Below are 15,662 nucleotides of genomic sequence, written 5' to 3' on the forward strand. Positions count from 1 at the left end.
GTCGCTGTCTACTCAGATTGAAGTTTCGATAATGCCTTTTATCACCCCGATACGTTCCTTACACATGGATCCATGGTTTGGATCGCCGTAATGTTTTTAATTTTTTTATTTTTCCGCTGCGCCTTGGAGGTATCGGCGTTCCAACAGTGGTATCAGAGCCACTTGTGTGATATGGACTCGGGTTTAAATACTTAGGTGATGCAATTGTATGAGATACATGTTTAATTTTATTATTTTTTCTGTTTAAATTGTTTAAGCAGAATCTGATAACTGTTCCTTTCGATAAGTGATTAAATGTTAATCATGGTGTTATGGCCTATTCGGTTTTATGTTATTGCTGTAAACCTTAATAAATCTGTTATGATGTAGCGGTGATTTTACAATTTCTAGTAAGAGTTTACTGGCCAGTGGAACAAAGGGTTGTTCCGATATGAAACCTCAAGGATTAAAATCCTAAAAACATGATTCTGTTGATAAAAGTTATCAAATTGTAAGGTTTCATTTGACTAGGGTATGTGGTTCGTACCATACCGCGGGGGCTCTGCCCCCACATTCCCGGGGATGGGGATCAGGCGGCTACGGTGGCGGGCCTTCGGCCCACTCTCTTCGACAGCCTCAGATCCCCATCATCTTCCAGTATATTTTGTAATAAATAAAACTTAATGGGCCATAAAAAGGTTGAAAGGATATTTTAATATTTCACTTGACAAAAACATTGAATGATATATGCTATTTTTGAAATGCATAGTTATAGCCCGATGACCCATTTGATAAAAGGTTGTAATTTTATAAATACGGCCTGCGTGTCGTGCCTTACTACTATTCTTTTGTATTTCTCTTCTCATCTTACTCCCTCGTATGTAAAACGAGTTTCTGAATTTTGTAATTTGTAAAAGTTGTTGTGGACTAGACGAGAAGGAAGATGGGCCGACTAGTGTGGATCGACAGTTTGTGAAACGGCTTACACCTTTAGGTTCCCTTTTGTTTCTCCCATTGGCTTGGGTTGAACCACCATAGTTTATGGGCTATAACTATTGCATTTATTTATTACTTTACTTACTCATGTATGAGATGTTATGGATGTCTAAAGCATGCAAATTTGGTAATAATAAACCTCATTAATTGATGAGATCAATTAAAAGATTAAATGGACTAAAGTAGACCATAATTGGTGAGATGTAACACTCTAATAAAATCCCTCTATTAAAATATTAAGTCAACATGGCCTTCCAATTTATGCCCTCGTTAAGGCCTCGATCAATACTATGTAGGTTTTCGAAGTATTAGTATTTATCTTGGTTAAACGCGAAGAATAAACAAGTGATATTTGCTGGTTAAAAATTGGTTAATGACTTAACTAGGCTACTCTAATAGGATTAGAAACCTAGAGGCAAGTAATTTGGATAAATCATAAGATGATTAGAACAAGAGTTGTTCACCAAATTGTAGGAGTTACATATGATGTAATTAGCAAGTGTTGCTTACCTAAATAACCATAATCTTGAGAGTAGCCAAAGCTGACTTAAGAGGAGGTGAAATATGGATCCTTGACCCACTAGAAATACTTTCAAGAAAGTCTTTCCGAAATTAATATATGAGGGTTATTAATTTTGAAATAGAATAGTGGGAAACATCATATAATAAAGTCCTTTTAATGATTGATATAAACTTGGTAAATTTATTCACACGCATATTTTATTGTTGTAGATATATTATGGCTGCAAACACGAATACACTCTCATTGCGATCGGTCCTTGAGAAGGACAAATTGAATGGTTTGAACTTTCTTGACTGGTTCCGTAACTTGAGGATTGTCCTCAAACAAGAACGGAAATTATATGTCATTGAAAAATCACTTCCTGATGAACCACATGCTAATGCCTCGAGGGCTGATAAAGATGCTTACAAGAAGCATCTCGATGATATGGTAGACGTTGGATGTCTTATGCTTGCCACTATGAATCCTGAGTTTCAAAAGCAACATGAGGATATGGTTGCTTATGATATGATCGAGCACTTGAAAGAACTATATCAAGGGCAAGCAAGGAAAGAGAGGTTCAATATCTCTAAAGCCCTATTCCAATGTAAGCTGGCTGAAGGAAGCCTAGTAGGACCTCATGTCCTTAAGATGATTGGTTACATTGAAAGCCTGTCTAAGCTTGGGTTTCCATTGGGCTAAGAGTTAGTCACTGATGTTATTCTGCAATCGTTGTCGGATAGCTACAGCCAGTTTGTCCTCAATTTCAATATGAATGAAATTGACAAGACTCTGCCACAATTGCTTAGCATGTTACGAACTGCTGAAGGCAACATGAAAAAGGTGGGACCCAAGCCCATACTGATGGTCCGTAATAATAAGGGCAAGGGAAAGGCCAAAGTCCCGACAAAGCCTAAGGGCAAAGGTAAGCCCAATCTTGGAAAAGGAAAGGCTGCACTGAAACCTAAAGGTGGGGTGTCTAAGGAAGGAAACTATTTTCATTGTGGTGTGACTGGACATTGGAAGCGGAACTGCCCTGTCTATCTTGAGGAAATCAAGAAGGCCAAAGCAAGCGGAACGTCTTCTTCAAGTATTTATGTTATTGATATTAATTTATCAACTACTTCTTCTTGGGTATTAGATACTTGTTGTGGTTCTCATATTTGTACTTCTGTACAGGGACTACAAAGGAGTAGGACTTTGGCTAGAGGAGATGTGCACCTACGAGTTGGAAATGGAGCAAGAGTTGCTGCATTAGCTCTGGGAACATATACTTTATCTTTGCCTAGTGGACTTGGTTTAATTTTAGAGGATTGTTATTTTGTGCCCAGTTTGACTAAAAACATTATTTCAATTTCTTGTTTAGACAAAATTGGTTTTAAGATAATAATTAAGAATAATTGCTGTTCTTTTTATCTCAATAATTTTTTCTATGGTTCGGCACAATTGATTAATGGCCTCTATATTTTAGATGAAATGAATCCCATTTACAACATAAATACTAAAAGATCTAAAATAAATGACTCAAATTAAACTTATCTTTGGCATTGTCGTTTGGGCCACATAAGTGAGAAACACATATCCAAACTCCATAAAGATGGTCTCTTAGATTCATTTGTTTTTGAACAATTTGAAGTATGTGAATCTTGCTTATTAGGAAAAATGACTAAATCTCCTTTTACTCGTAAAAGTGAACGAGCTAGTGATTTATTGGGCTTAATACATTCAGATGTATATGGACCAATAAATACATAAGCCAGAGGTGGATTTCACTACTTCATTACTTTCACTGATGATTTCAGTAGATATGGGTATGTTTATCTCATGCACCATAAGTCTGAGGCCCTTGAAAAGATCAAGGAATTCAAAAATGAAGTACAAAATCAACTAGGCAAAACTATTAAGACACTTCGATCTGATCAAGGTGGAGAGTATTTGAGCCTAGAGTTTGATGATCTTTTGAAGGAATGTGGGATTGTCTCACAACTTACTCCTCCTGGTACTCCTCAATGGAATGGAGTTTCTGAGAGAAGAAATCGAACTCTATTAGACATGGTTCGATCCATGATGAGTCATGCTGATCTACCGACTTCCTTTTGGGGACATGCACTTGTAACAACTATTTTCACACTAAATCGTGTTCCATCTAAATCGGTTCAAAAGACGCCATATGAGATGTGGACTGGGAAACGTCCCAGTATGTCTTTTATGAAAATTTGGGGTTGCGAAGCTTATGTTAAACGTCAGACGTCTACTAAGCTTGAACCCAAATCTAAAAGGTGTATCTTTGTGGGGTATCCGAAAGAAACCAAAGGATATTATTTCTTTAATCCCACTGAGAACAAAGTGTTTGTTGATCGGACTGGTGTCTTCCTAGAGAGAGAATTTGTTTCTAGAAAAGGAAGTGGGAGAAAGATTGAACTTGAAAAAATTCGAGAATCACAAGATACCACTGAACCAGAGATAGAATAACAGCAAATTTCACAAGAAATTGAGGAACAAGTAACTGCTGTAGAAACACAACCACCGCGTAGATCTTTAAGAGAATTCCATGCACCTAAGAGATATGGATTTCTCATTACCATGCATGGTGACATTCTTCTTATAGATCAAGATGAGCCTAGGACTTATCAAGAAGCGGTGGCGAGCCCAGACTTTGAGAAATGGCTCGAGGCCATAAGATCTGAGATGGATTCCATGTATGAAAACCAAGTATGGACTTTGGTTGACCCACCCGAAGGGGTTAAACCTATAGGGTGCAAGTGGGTTTTTCAAAAGAAAACGGACATGGATGGTAATGTACAAACATATAAAGGGCGATTAGTCGCTAAAGGTTTTCGTCAAATTCATGGTGTTGACTATGATGAAACTTTTTCTCTTGTAGCTATGTTTAAATCCATCAGGATCTTGCTCACCATAGCTGCATTTCATGATTATAAAATCTGGCAGATAGATGTCAAAACAGCTTTCCTTAACGGGAAACTTGAAGAGGATGTTTACATGACACAACCTGAAGGTTTTGTCAATCCAAAGGATGCTGGAAAGATATGTAAGTTACAAAGATCCATTTATGGATTAAAGCAAGCTTCTTGAAGTTGGAATCTTTGTTTTAACGATGCCATCAAAGAGTTTGGTTTTATCAAAAATAGATGAGCCATGTGTTTACAAGAAAGTTAGTGGGAGCACAATCACATTCTTGGTACTGTATGTGGATGACATACTTATCATGGGCAATGACACACCTACCTTACAGTCTATTAAGACTTGGTTAGGAAGTTGTTTTTCGATGAAGGACTTGGGTGAAGCCACTTATATCTTAGGAGTCAAGATCTACAGAGATAGATCAAGACAACCACTAGGTCTAAGTCAAGGTACATATATAGATAAAGTATTGAAAAGGTTCAATATGGAAGAATCTAAGAGAGGATTCCTACCTATGAGACATGGTATTTCACCCTCGAAGGAAATGTGTCCTTCAACTCCACAAGAGAGAGAACGCATGAGTAAAATTCCATATGCTTCTGCTATTGGATCTATCATGTATGCCATGTTATGTACCCGTCCAGATGTCTCATATGCCTTAAGTATGACGAGCAGGTACCAAGTAGATCCCGGTGAAGGTCACTGGACCACAGTCAAGAATATCCTTAAGTACTTGAGAAGAACTAAGGATACGTTCCTAATATATGGAGGTGAGGAAGAGTTAAGTGTAAAAGGTTACGCTGATGCCAGCTTCCAAACTGACAAGGATGATTCTCGATCTCAATCAAGTTTTGTGTTTTGCCTTAATGGTGGTGCTGTGAGCTGGAAGAGTTCAAAGCAAAGTACAATAGCCGATTCTACAACAGAGGCCGAGTATATTGCAGCTAGGCAGCGAAAGAAGCTATTTGGATCAAGAAGTTCATTACTGAACTAGGGGTTGTGCCTAGCATATCAGATGCTATAGAACTTCGATGTGATAACAATTGAGCTATTGCACAAGCTAAAGAACCCAGATCTCACCAGTGATCTAAACATATACTTAGGCGCTACCATCTTATTCGAGAGATTATCGATCGAGGGGATGTAGAGATATGTAGAGTACCTACATATGATAACATTGCTGATCCCTTGACCAAGCCTCTGACACAGCAGAAGCATGATCGTCACACTAAGTCACTTGGTATTAGATATATGAGTGATTGGTCTTAGTGCCAGTAGGACATTGTAAGAGTATGCCCAAAGATCAATCACGAGATGGTTGTAAAAACATACTTGATTTATCATGTTTATTGATATAAGGCTTTGCCATTATTATTTTAGTTTCTTTTCTGTGTACATAAATAAATTGTTTTATAATAATGTCCTGAGAATAATATGATTATTCTTAAAAGATCCTTAGTCAAGTATTATTGTTGGCTAGGACAACAATAATGCATTAAGACTAACATGTAGTTGATTGATGATAAAGAGTTGTCATTGATATGGAGTGTCAAAATCAATGCATGAATATGTGTGTTAGAGAATAACATATTGGACTGACCTGCTTTGAGTATGTTTCTTGGATTATTATGTAATTGTCACAACATTACTCATAGTGATTAATATGTATATGATCCTCATACTTGAGATCATCATTATCCCAACATCGTGAGTTGTATATTTTGATATAGTCAAACGAATATCGTAACTGGTTGTTCTATAAAGACTAATGTTGGATATACCATAATCTATGTAGAGGGATATGGTTGATCAATATAGGATAAGTCCCTCCTACATAATGGGAGTAATATCTTAGGCCACTTGATTGAGTGAGACTAGAAATGCATGGCCATTCTCAAATAAGTTGATATGAGATGTCATACTTATTTGTGTATCATAGTTCACTTAAGGTATCAAGAAACATGGGATGGACTATGCAAATATGACTATTCCATGACTTGTGTCCATTCCAAAGATATAGGACTTAAGGATTAATGCATGAAAGGTTAATCACAAAATGTTATGTCGAATCATGACTTCTCGTAACTTAGGTAGCAATGATGCATTGCTAGATGCCACTCATTGTTTGTAACATTAGAGTCGTTCTAATATTACTGCTAACTTTACAAGAACCTATAGGGTCACACCCTATGGTTGAAATGAACGGAGTAAAACATAGTTGGTATTGTATTCTGATTGTCAGATGAATTAAATTGGGCAATCAAATTGTTGAACATACTATACGTACAAGAATGTTGTACACATAACCAGAACATAAATTCAAAGTATATGAATTTGGTTCGTATATAAGTTTAAATAAATATAGTTTACTGAAATCTTTATTATAATTAATGTAATTATAATTTTCGGTTAGACATTATTATATTTATTTTAATGATGACTATTATGTTCAGATTAATTTTAATGAATTAATATTCATTAAAAAGATATACCAATTAAAAAGGTGTAAAAACCCTAAAGAGATAATATATAAATAAGCCCGAAACTATGCAAAAGGGTCTAGCAACCGTCAAGCATAAAAATCACTGAAATAGTTTCTAAGATTTTTCTACCGTTCATTGTCAACTGGGTGGACTACGTAGAGGCCGACATCGGAAAGGTTGCGGCTTGGTTCGATAGTGGTTCAGGATTCCTGTTGCCTAGGCATGGCTGTCTACTCAGATTGAAGTTTCAGTAATTTCGAAACCTTTTATCACCCCGATATGTTCCTTACACATGGGTCCATGGTTTGGATCGCCGAAATGTTTTTAATTATTTTATTTTTCCGCTGTGCCTTGGAGGCACCGGCATTCCAACAAACACAACATATGCAAAATCTCACAACAACATAGCTAGGCCGAATCTTCCTTATATTCATACAAATCCATACATTACATTTATTTTACATTTTAGTCCCTCAATTTATTATTTTTGCAATTTAGCCCTAATTACTCAATTTCATCAAAAAATCCAATACTAAACATATTAATCCAAAACATACTTTCATAATTCATCATCAAACATCACAAAACACAAATATTCATCAATGGAATAATTCAAAATATTCATCAAAATCGGATATTCTAGCATGATTCGGATAGTATCCGAAGCAATAATCTCAAAAACGGAAAAATTATCAAAAACCGAAACCAAACTAACCTTGAATTTGAATCAACAATGGCCGAATATCATTTGCTTTCTATTTTTCCTTTCTTTTACTAGTTTCGGTCAAAGAAAGATGAACACATGCATGTTTTCTTTTAATGTTTTATTATATTATAACTTATATTGTTTTATTAAATTACCTAAATAACCTTTATAACAAATATCCAACCATTATGAAACTATCTTTCATCTATTTAAATATGGTCAAATTTCCACTTAAATACTCCATATTAAAAAGACATATTCAATTCGGCCATTTTCTATTAAACCATTAAATTTTCATTTTACGCGATTAAGCCCATTTTTTTTAAATTAGGCATCCAAACGATAAAATTTTAAAATGAAAATTTAGCACACACAAATTCACACATTATAAACACCAAAAATAATTTTAAAAATATTTTTCTAACTCGAATTCATAGTCCCGAAACCACTATTCCGAATAGGGTCAAAATTGGGTTGTTACAGTGAGAGTGGTATTGTTGAGGCTGTTAAGGCCAATTCTTGAGTTGGCACTGATGATGGGCTTGCCTCGCCACTCTTTGGATTTAAAAGGGCCCGTCGTGGCCTACTTGTATGGGGACGCCGACACCTCACCTTTTCCCCTAACAAATATGGTTTGCCATAGATCTTAAAACATGACATGCAATTCGGATTGATACTAACTCCGAAACGAGAATTGCGTCGCGAGTAAGTAAAAAATCATATTGATTATTCCACATGTTGATGTACTACAAGTGGAATATCGACCAATTCGTATCTGGTCGCCGTAAGTTGATACAATACAGATCATCAATCTCCTAATGTGCCACGGGAATCAATTATCGAAATTCAAACTGCCGCAACACTTTATCTACCTCATGCATCTCAACAGTAACGTATACTACCAATGAGACCTTAACATGCCAAGCATTGGGATTTACAAGGAATTCATTAATAATTACTGCCCGAATTGTCGAGTCCTCGTATGGTGTCTATTCAAACTATATGAATGTGATCAAAACGTTAGTGTTATATATACTACTAAATACTAGATATGAAATTGACTACGTTATTTGTATATAGTTCAAAATTGAATAAATACATACATCCACTTCCAACTATTGGTCTAATAGAAGTCATATGTCTTCAAGCTCGATAGGTAATTCCACATGACTCAGGGCATAGTTTCACTTATTCAAATAACTAATTAGCATAATAATTTTATTTTAAATCAATTTTAATAATCGTAATATCTATTAAATTTTACCTTGTTACGAGTGGGAATGTATACGGGTAGTCCACTTAAGGACATAAAAATGGAAAACGGTACTGAGCCCATGATTGTAGTAGTAAAAGGCAACCATTGATTTTTATTTTTTCTGGTTTTGTCACTCAACACATCTCCCGGTATAATATCACCAACATGTTTGACCCCCAACTAAGTTCGTCAGCTCCTCTAAAATCGATAAGTTCCAGCAGCCACCTTAGATGTACAAGGTTTCGTGACTTATCCAACATCAAAAAACCCCCGATAATCTGAATGATGTACGCTCGAGTGTATCGTTCTCTTCTCTCTTCAATAGAATCCTCCGCCAGCTCCATGAAATTAATTCGTAACCAGGCCATTTTGATTCGACCTTCGTAAATCATCTCTAGAACCACACCCAAAAGATCATAACATACGATTCCCCAATTAGCAGTTTGAACAGACCCGGTCAATGACTACTGACCTGTACACGAGTAAGCTCAACTGTAACTGCACGTCCTCTACAGTGATAGTACACTCACCATATGGAAGATAGAATGTGTGCATCTCGGGTCTCCACCTCTCCACCAACGCGCTTATGAGTTCCGGGTCCAACTTATACCCTCGACCTACAAGGGCCACATGCAAAAAACCAGCTTCCCTCAGGTATGTTTCGATCAACAGTGATAGAGAACTAGGTAGATTACGAATATGGCATTACAAAATTCGATTTTCCGCCTATTTACATAAAATTTATAAAAAAATATTAAGTTCAATTATAACTATGAAATAAAAAAAAATAAAAAATTATTAAAATTTATTTTTACCATTTGCAATTGGTTGACAGAGATGTGCTTGTTATTAAGACGGACTAGAGACCCGACCATTGCTAAATATATAATTGAACATGAACAAATTTTTAATAAAAATATTATTTCTTGAAATTACTAATAAAAATAATAAAAAGAATAATTTAGATAAAAATAGAATTTAAGAAAATAATTTAAGAGACTATTTGAAAGATTTAGGAGAGAATTGTACTTGAGAAATGTGTGTGTGTGAGGGGAGGGTTATACTTTTTCCTTCTTCTTTTTTTACTGTTGGGATCCAACGTCTAGTTTAAATAGTCGTTAGAGTTAATCATTAGAGCACGGGCAAAAGCGTGCTTATATGGAACATGCTGACGTAGATGCATTTTATTTGTCATTAGAGAAAAAAGCATTAAACTGAACGCATTTTTTTACATTTCCGCTAAAAACATGCCAACTCAATGTATTTTAATGAAATCGATTCTTTCTAATTATTTTTGAACAAAACGATCTATTCTCGGTTCTTTTTTTTTTTTATGTAAAAATGGGTTAGTAATTTAGTCCTAATCCCCTTCCTGACAAAAGGAAATTAGTTTATTTATCTTCTTTGAATGCTGCTCTTAAATTGTCTTATCTATTATGGGTAAAAGGAAAAAGAAAACCCTCTGTCTACATCTAACCTTCAGAAAATAAAATGAAAGGAAACCCTAGATTTCTCGACCTGTGAATACTTATCCAAAAACCATAAATCTCTTGGTTAATAGCTTCTTTCTTGCTAGTATTTCGAAAGCCTCGGATCCAAGTCCTGTATCTCTAGGGTTTTTGTTTTGGTTAATGGATTTGCAATTGGTGAACAATGCGTTGACTTTTTCACGAAGGAAGAAAAAATGGCTTATATTGCTAGCTATATGTGGAGTCTCTGGTTATGGGGTCTATAAGGTGTATAATTTACCCTCTGTGGTGAAGAAAAGGAAGAGGCTTTTCAAGCTCTTCGGAGCTCTGATTTCGTTAGCTGAGTTGGTCTCCGAATCCGCCGAGACCATCAATGTTGTCTCCAAGGAGTTGAAAGAGTTTTTGCAATCCGATTCTGATCAAGCTCCGAGTAGTTTGAAGCAAATTTCAAAAATTGTGAGATCAGAGGAATTTTCCCAATCTTTAATTTCGGTTACTGAGGCTTTAACAGTTGGAGTTTTAAGAGGGTATAAGTTAGAATCAGCGACTGAGAATGAATTCGCAGCGGGTTCCGAAAATTCCAGCATTACTGATAGGGTGTTGGATAGGGTTTTTTCTAATGCTGGGACTGGTTTTGTATCTGTTGTTGTTGGTAGCTTTGCTAGGAATCTGGTTTTGTGGTTCTACTCAAGTGGCGGAGAAGTGGAGGGTTTGAGTGGGAATAATGGGTCATCTGATGTACCCAAATGGGTTAATGTGCTTTATGATGATAAGTCTAAAGAGCTAATTGCTGATTGCATTCAAAGATTTGTAAGCACAGCTGTTGCAGTTTATCTTGACAAGACAATGGACATTAATACTTATGATGAAATTTTTGCTGGGATGACCAATCCCAAGCATCAAAAACATGTTAGAGACACTCTGGTTTCTGTTTGTAATGGGGCTGTGGAAACACTGGTGAGAACATCTCATCAAGTGTTGACAAGTTCAAAATTGAATTCGGCTTCAACATGCTCGATTTTTTATCAGAGCGCAGGTGCTGGGGGAATGAGAGATGGTTTCGAGAAGGAAGTGTCATTAAAAGGAGTGAAAAGGGGGAGCTCATTTGATGGGATTCAGAATAATGGGTGGGTTGATAAGGTCTCATCCACATGGGCAGTTCCCAGCAATAGGAAGTTTGTGCTTGATGTGACTGGGAGAGTAACCTTTGAAACATTAAGGTCTTTAGTATTTTTTATATTATGGATGCTTTCAGAGGGTCTGAAAAGAAGCGTTCATATTGTCCATGAGGAAGTTGTGGAAAGGGGACTGGATGTTATCCGATATGTTGGTGCTAAGTCTTCCATTATAGTCACCGTTTGTCTTGCTCTGTATTTACATATCACGGGTGGTAGTAGGGTTCTGATGCCTGCTTGAATGCGTTTTCAGTCCAACTTTTTCGAGGAAATATAATGAAATCTGAAGTTGCTTATATCAGAAGGCCTTGTATGTATATTTCTCTCCTGGAAAATGTTTATAGTATTAGGAAATACTCAGCTTCCTTCAAATTTATTTGAATGTATACTCAATAATCTCAGTTCTCACTGCTGTATGCCAGAACTAGTGGTATTTGTTCCAAAAATATCAAATCCTTTTATTGTTTTAGAAACGAAAATTTGCTTTAGGATCAAGAATTTCAATATTTGTGTCAGTGGTCGTTGTTAATAACAGCATGTATCATTCATCATCATGTTATATGCTTTACGGGCAAAGATTTATTCTAAATAGGAGGGGATTTCTACACTGGTTGATTCCTTAGTAGACATCTATCCGTAGGAGACTCTGTTCTGCTAAGGAAAGTTTATCTGATACCTCAATATTATTCTACACAGTGAATGGATTATGATAGAGATAGTAATCTATTTTATGGAAGAGATCAAGAGATTGATCAATTTTAATCGCAGAATGTGTTGAATATTGGCAATATCCCACATTAGGAAAAGATAGAAATGGAGGGGGTTTGGTTTGTTATATATAGAACCCCTCCCCCTTTGGTTGTATTATCCCAAAATCTTCTCCTTTGTAATATTTCTAGAAGAAATATTGATTTGGTAGTGTCCGAGGACGTAAGCTAAATTGGCCGAACCTCGTTAAATCTCTGGTATTTTATTTCTTATTTGTTTGCTTATATTTAATAGCTTTATGTTGGTTATATTTATTTAGTTATTATTGCTATAAATATCTAAGTGAGTTCTGTCTAGTTGTTGGGTTTTAAGCGGGACCATTGTGACCCCTCCAATTTAACTGGGAATTTTCTTAGTATAATTGTTGGCATAATAATTATCTAAATATTTCTGATAATATTGTTATTAATATTATCGTCGCTTCCGCAACAATTGGTATCCGAGCCAAGGTTTTGTAGTATGCTCTGTGTTTGCAGCTTAGTCTGATCTTACACATCAGAAACATTTCCTAAAGCTTGTGGGTATTCTGCATTTGGTGGCTATTAAGTAGAAGCTATGGCAAAAATGACAGAAGAAAACCATTCATATCAACAACTTCCACTTCGTACATTTTGCCGAGGATTGGAACTGCAAATACGAGATTTGTAGTGGAAATTTTTGATGGAACAGGTCATTTCGGCATGTGGCAAAGTGAGCTTCTAGATGCCCTCTTTCAACAGGGTCTAGATATTGCCATTGAGGAAGAAAAACCAGAAGGGGTTGATGATAAAGAATGGAAGACCATCAACCGATTGGCATGTGGTACAATTCGATCATGTCTTTCCAGAGAGCAGAAGTATACATTCAGTAAAGAGACTTCTGCAAGTAAATTGTGGAAAGCATTGGAGGAGAAATTTCTGAAGAAGAACAGTCAAAATAAGTTACATATGAAGAAAAGACTGTTTCGTTTCAGTTATGTTCCTGGTACCACGATGAACGAGCACATTACCAATTTTAATCAGCTGGTGGCTGATTTGTTGAATTTGGATGTGACTTTTGAAGACGAAGACTTGGCGTTAATGTTGTTGGGATCGCTTCCTGAGGAGTTTGAGTACCTTGAAACTACTCTACTTCATGGAAAATCGGAAGTAACTTTCAATGAAGTAACTGCTGCATTGTATAGCTATGAACTACGCCGAAAGGATAAGTTGAAAGGTTCAGGTGAAGCAGCAGTGGAAGCATTGGTAACAAGAGGTCGTCAGCAAAGTCAGTCTAAGGGGAAGAGAAGAAAGTCCAAAGGTCGAGCTGTTGCCAAAGATGAATGTTCTTTTTGCAAAGAAAAAGGACATTGGAAGAAAGATTGTCCAAAATTGAAGAAAAAAGGGAAGACTCCGCAAGATGCAAATGTTGCAGAATGCAATAGTGAAGCAGAGTCAGACTTTTCTCTTAGTATGACATCTTCAACATTATATGCAGATGAGTGGATCATGGATTCTGGTTGTTCCTATCATATGTGTCCCATTCGGGAATGGTTCTTTGAATTTCAAAAACTAGATGAAGGGGTTGTTTACATGGGTAATGATAACACATGTAAAATAGCCGGGATAGGTTCAATTAAACTGAGGAGTCATGATGGATCTACTAGAATTTTGCGGGATGTACGATATGTCCCAAAGTTGAAGAAGAATCTCATCTCTTTGGGGTCGTTAGAATCTAAAGGCCTAGTTGTGACAATACGAGATGGAGTTCTTAAAGCAACTTCAGGAGCATTGGTGATGTTGAAAGGCATAAGAAAGAACAATCTGTATTACTACCAAGGTAGTACAGTGGTCGGGACAACAGCAGCAGCAATTACGAGTACCAAGAAGGACGCTGAGGCAACACAGCTGTGGCATATGCGTTTGGGCCATGCTGGTGAAAAATCCTTGCAAACTCTAGCCAAGCAAGGATTATTGAAAGGTACAAAGACTTGCAAACTTGAATTTTGCGAGCATTGTGTTCTGGGAAAACAACGAAGGGTGAAATTTGGCACTGGGATTCACAATACTAAAGGTATTCTGGATTATGTGCATTCTGATGTATGGGGACCGTCCAAGACTCCATCACTTGGAGGAAGACGTTATTTTGTCACCTTTATTGATGATTTTTCCAGACGAGTTTGGGTGTTTCCTATGAAGAACAAAGATGAGGTGCTTGAAGTTTTCCTTAAGTGGAAAACTAAAGTTGAAAATCAGACAGGAAGGAAGATTAAGGTTCTCCGATCAGACAACGGTGGAGAATATAAAAGCGATCCTTTCCTGAAGATATGCCAAGATTGTGGCATAGTAAGGCACTTCACCGTAGGTGGAACACCGCAACAGAATGGGGTGGCAGAGCGTATGAATCGAACGCTTGTGGAGAAAGTTCGATGTATGTTATCTAATGCTGGATTAGATAGAAAGTTTTGGACTGAGGCTGTGACGTACGCTCAACATCTCATCAATCATTTGCCATCATCTGCTATAAATGGCAAGACTCCTTTGGAGAAATGGTATGGAAAACCTGCTACTGATTATGACACCTTGCGCATTTTTGGTTCTATTGCATATTATCATGTGAAAGAATCAAAGTTAGATCCAAGAGCAAAGAAGGCTCTATTCATGGGCTTCAATGCTGGTGTTAAGGGATATCGTTTGTGGTGTCTAGAGGCAAAGAAGACGATAATCAGTAGGGATGTTACCTTTCATGAATCTGCCATGTTGAATAAGGTAAATCCAGAAGGAGTGAGTAGTACTTCGCAGCAGGTGGAGTGTACTCCGCAGCAGGTGGAGTTTGAGCAGAGTGTGGTAATTCCAGCAAAAGGTACCACTAGTGATTCTTCATTGGCAGATGCAGAGTCAGATGAGGAAGAGGTTTCTACCCAAGAACCTCAACAGCAATCAGAGCCAATTGCAGTCAGAAGGCAGAGACGAGAAATTCAGAAACCTGCTCGTTTCACTGACATGGTAGCTTATGCACTTCCAGTTGTTGATAATATTCCATCCACTTACACCGAAGCCATTCAGAGTTTAGAGAATTATAGATGGTTAGGTGCAATGGAAGAGGAAATGCAATCTCTAGAGAAAAACAAGATGTGGAAGCTGGCACAACTACCAAAAGGGAAGAAGGCGATTGGTTGCAAAATTGAAGACACTATTGAAGTTTGTGTTATGAGAAGATGTTCGAAGATGTGGAATATCGCCAAGGTGGAGATTTGTTGAATATTGGCAATATCCCACATTAGGAAAAGATAGAAATGGAGGGGGTTTGGTTTGTTATATATAGAACCCCTCCCCCTTTGGTTGTATTATCCCAAAATCTTCTCCTTTGTAATATTTCTAGAAGAAATATTGATTTGGTAGTGTCCGAGGACGTAAGCTAAATTGGCCGAACCTCGTTAAATCTCTGGT

At 36.8% G+C, this 15,662-nt stretch overlaps 1 protein-coding gene across 1 annotated transcript; it reads left to right on the plus strand.

The window, feature by feature from the left end:
* Positions 1-10,236: 10,236 nt before the first annotated feature.
* Positions 10,237-11,956, plus strand: LOC107916620 (protein PHLOEM PROTEIN 2-LIKE A10). The gene has a single exon (XM_041102827.1). The coding sequence runs from the start codon at positions 10,475-10,477 to the stop codon at positions 11,726-11,728; it is 1,254 nt and encodes a 417-aa protein (XP_040958761.1). The 5' UTR covers positions 10,237-10,474; the 3' UTR covers positions 11,729-11,956.
* Positions 11,957-15,662: the final 3,706 nt, after the last annotated feature.

The sequence above is a fragment of the Gossypium hirsutum genome, chromosome A01 (genome assembly GCF_007990345.1).
Source record: "Gossypium hirsutum isolate 1008001.06 chromosome A01, Gossypium_hirsutum_v2.1, whole genome shotgun sequence".
Classification (NCBI taxonomy): domain Eukaryota; kingdom Viridiplantae; phylum Streptophyta; class Magnoliopsida; order Malvales; family Malvaceae; genus Gossypium; species Gossypium hirsutum.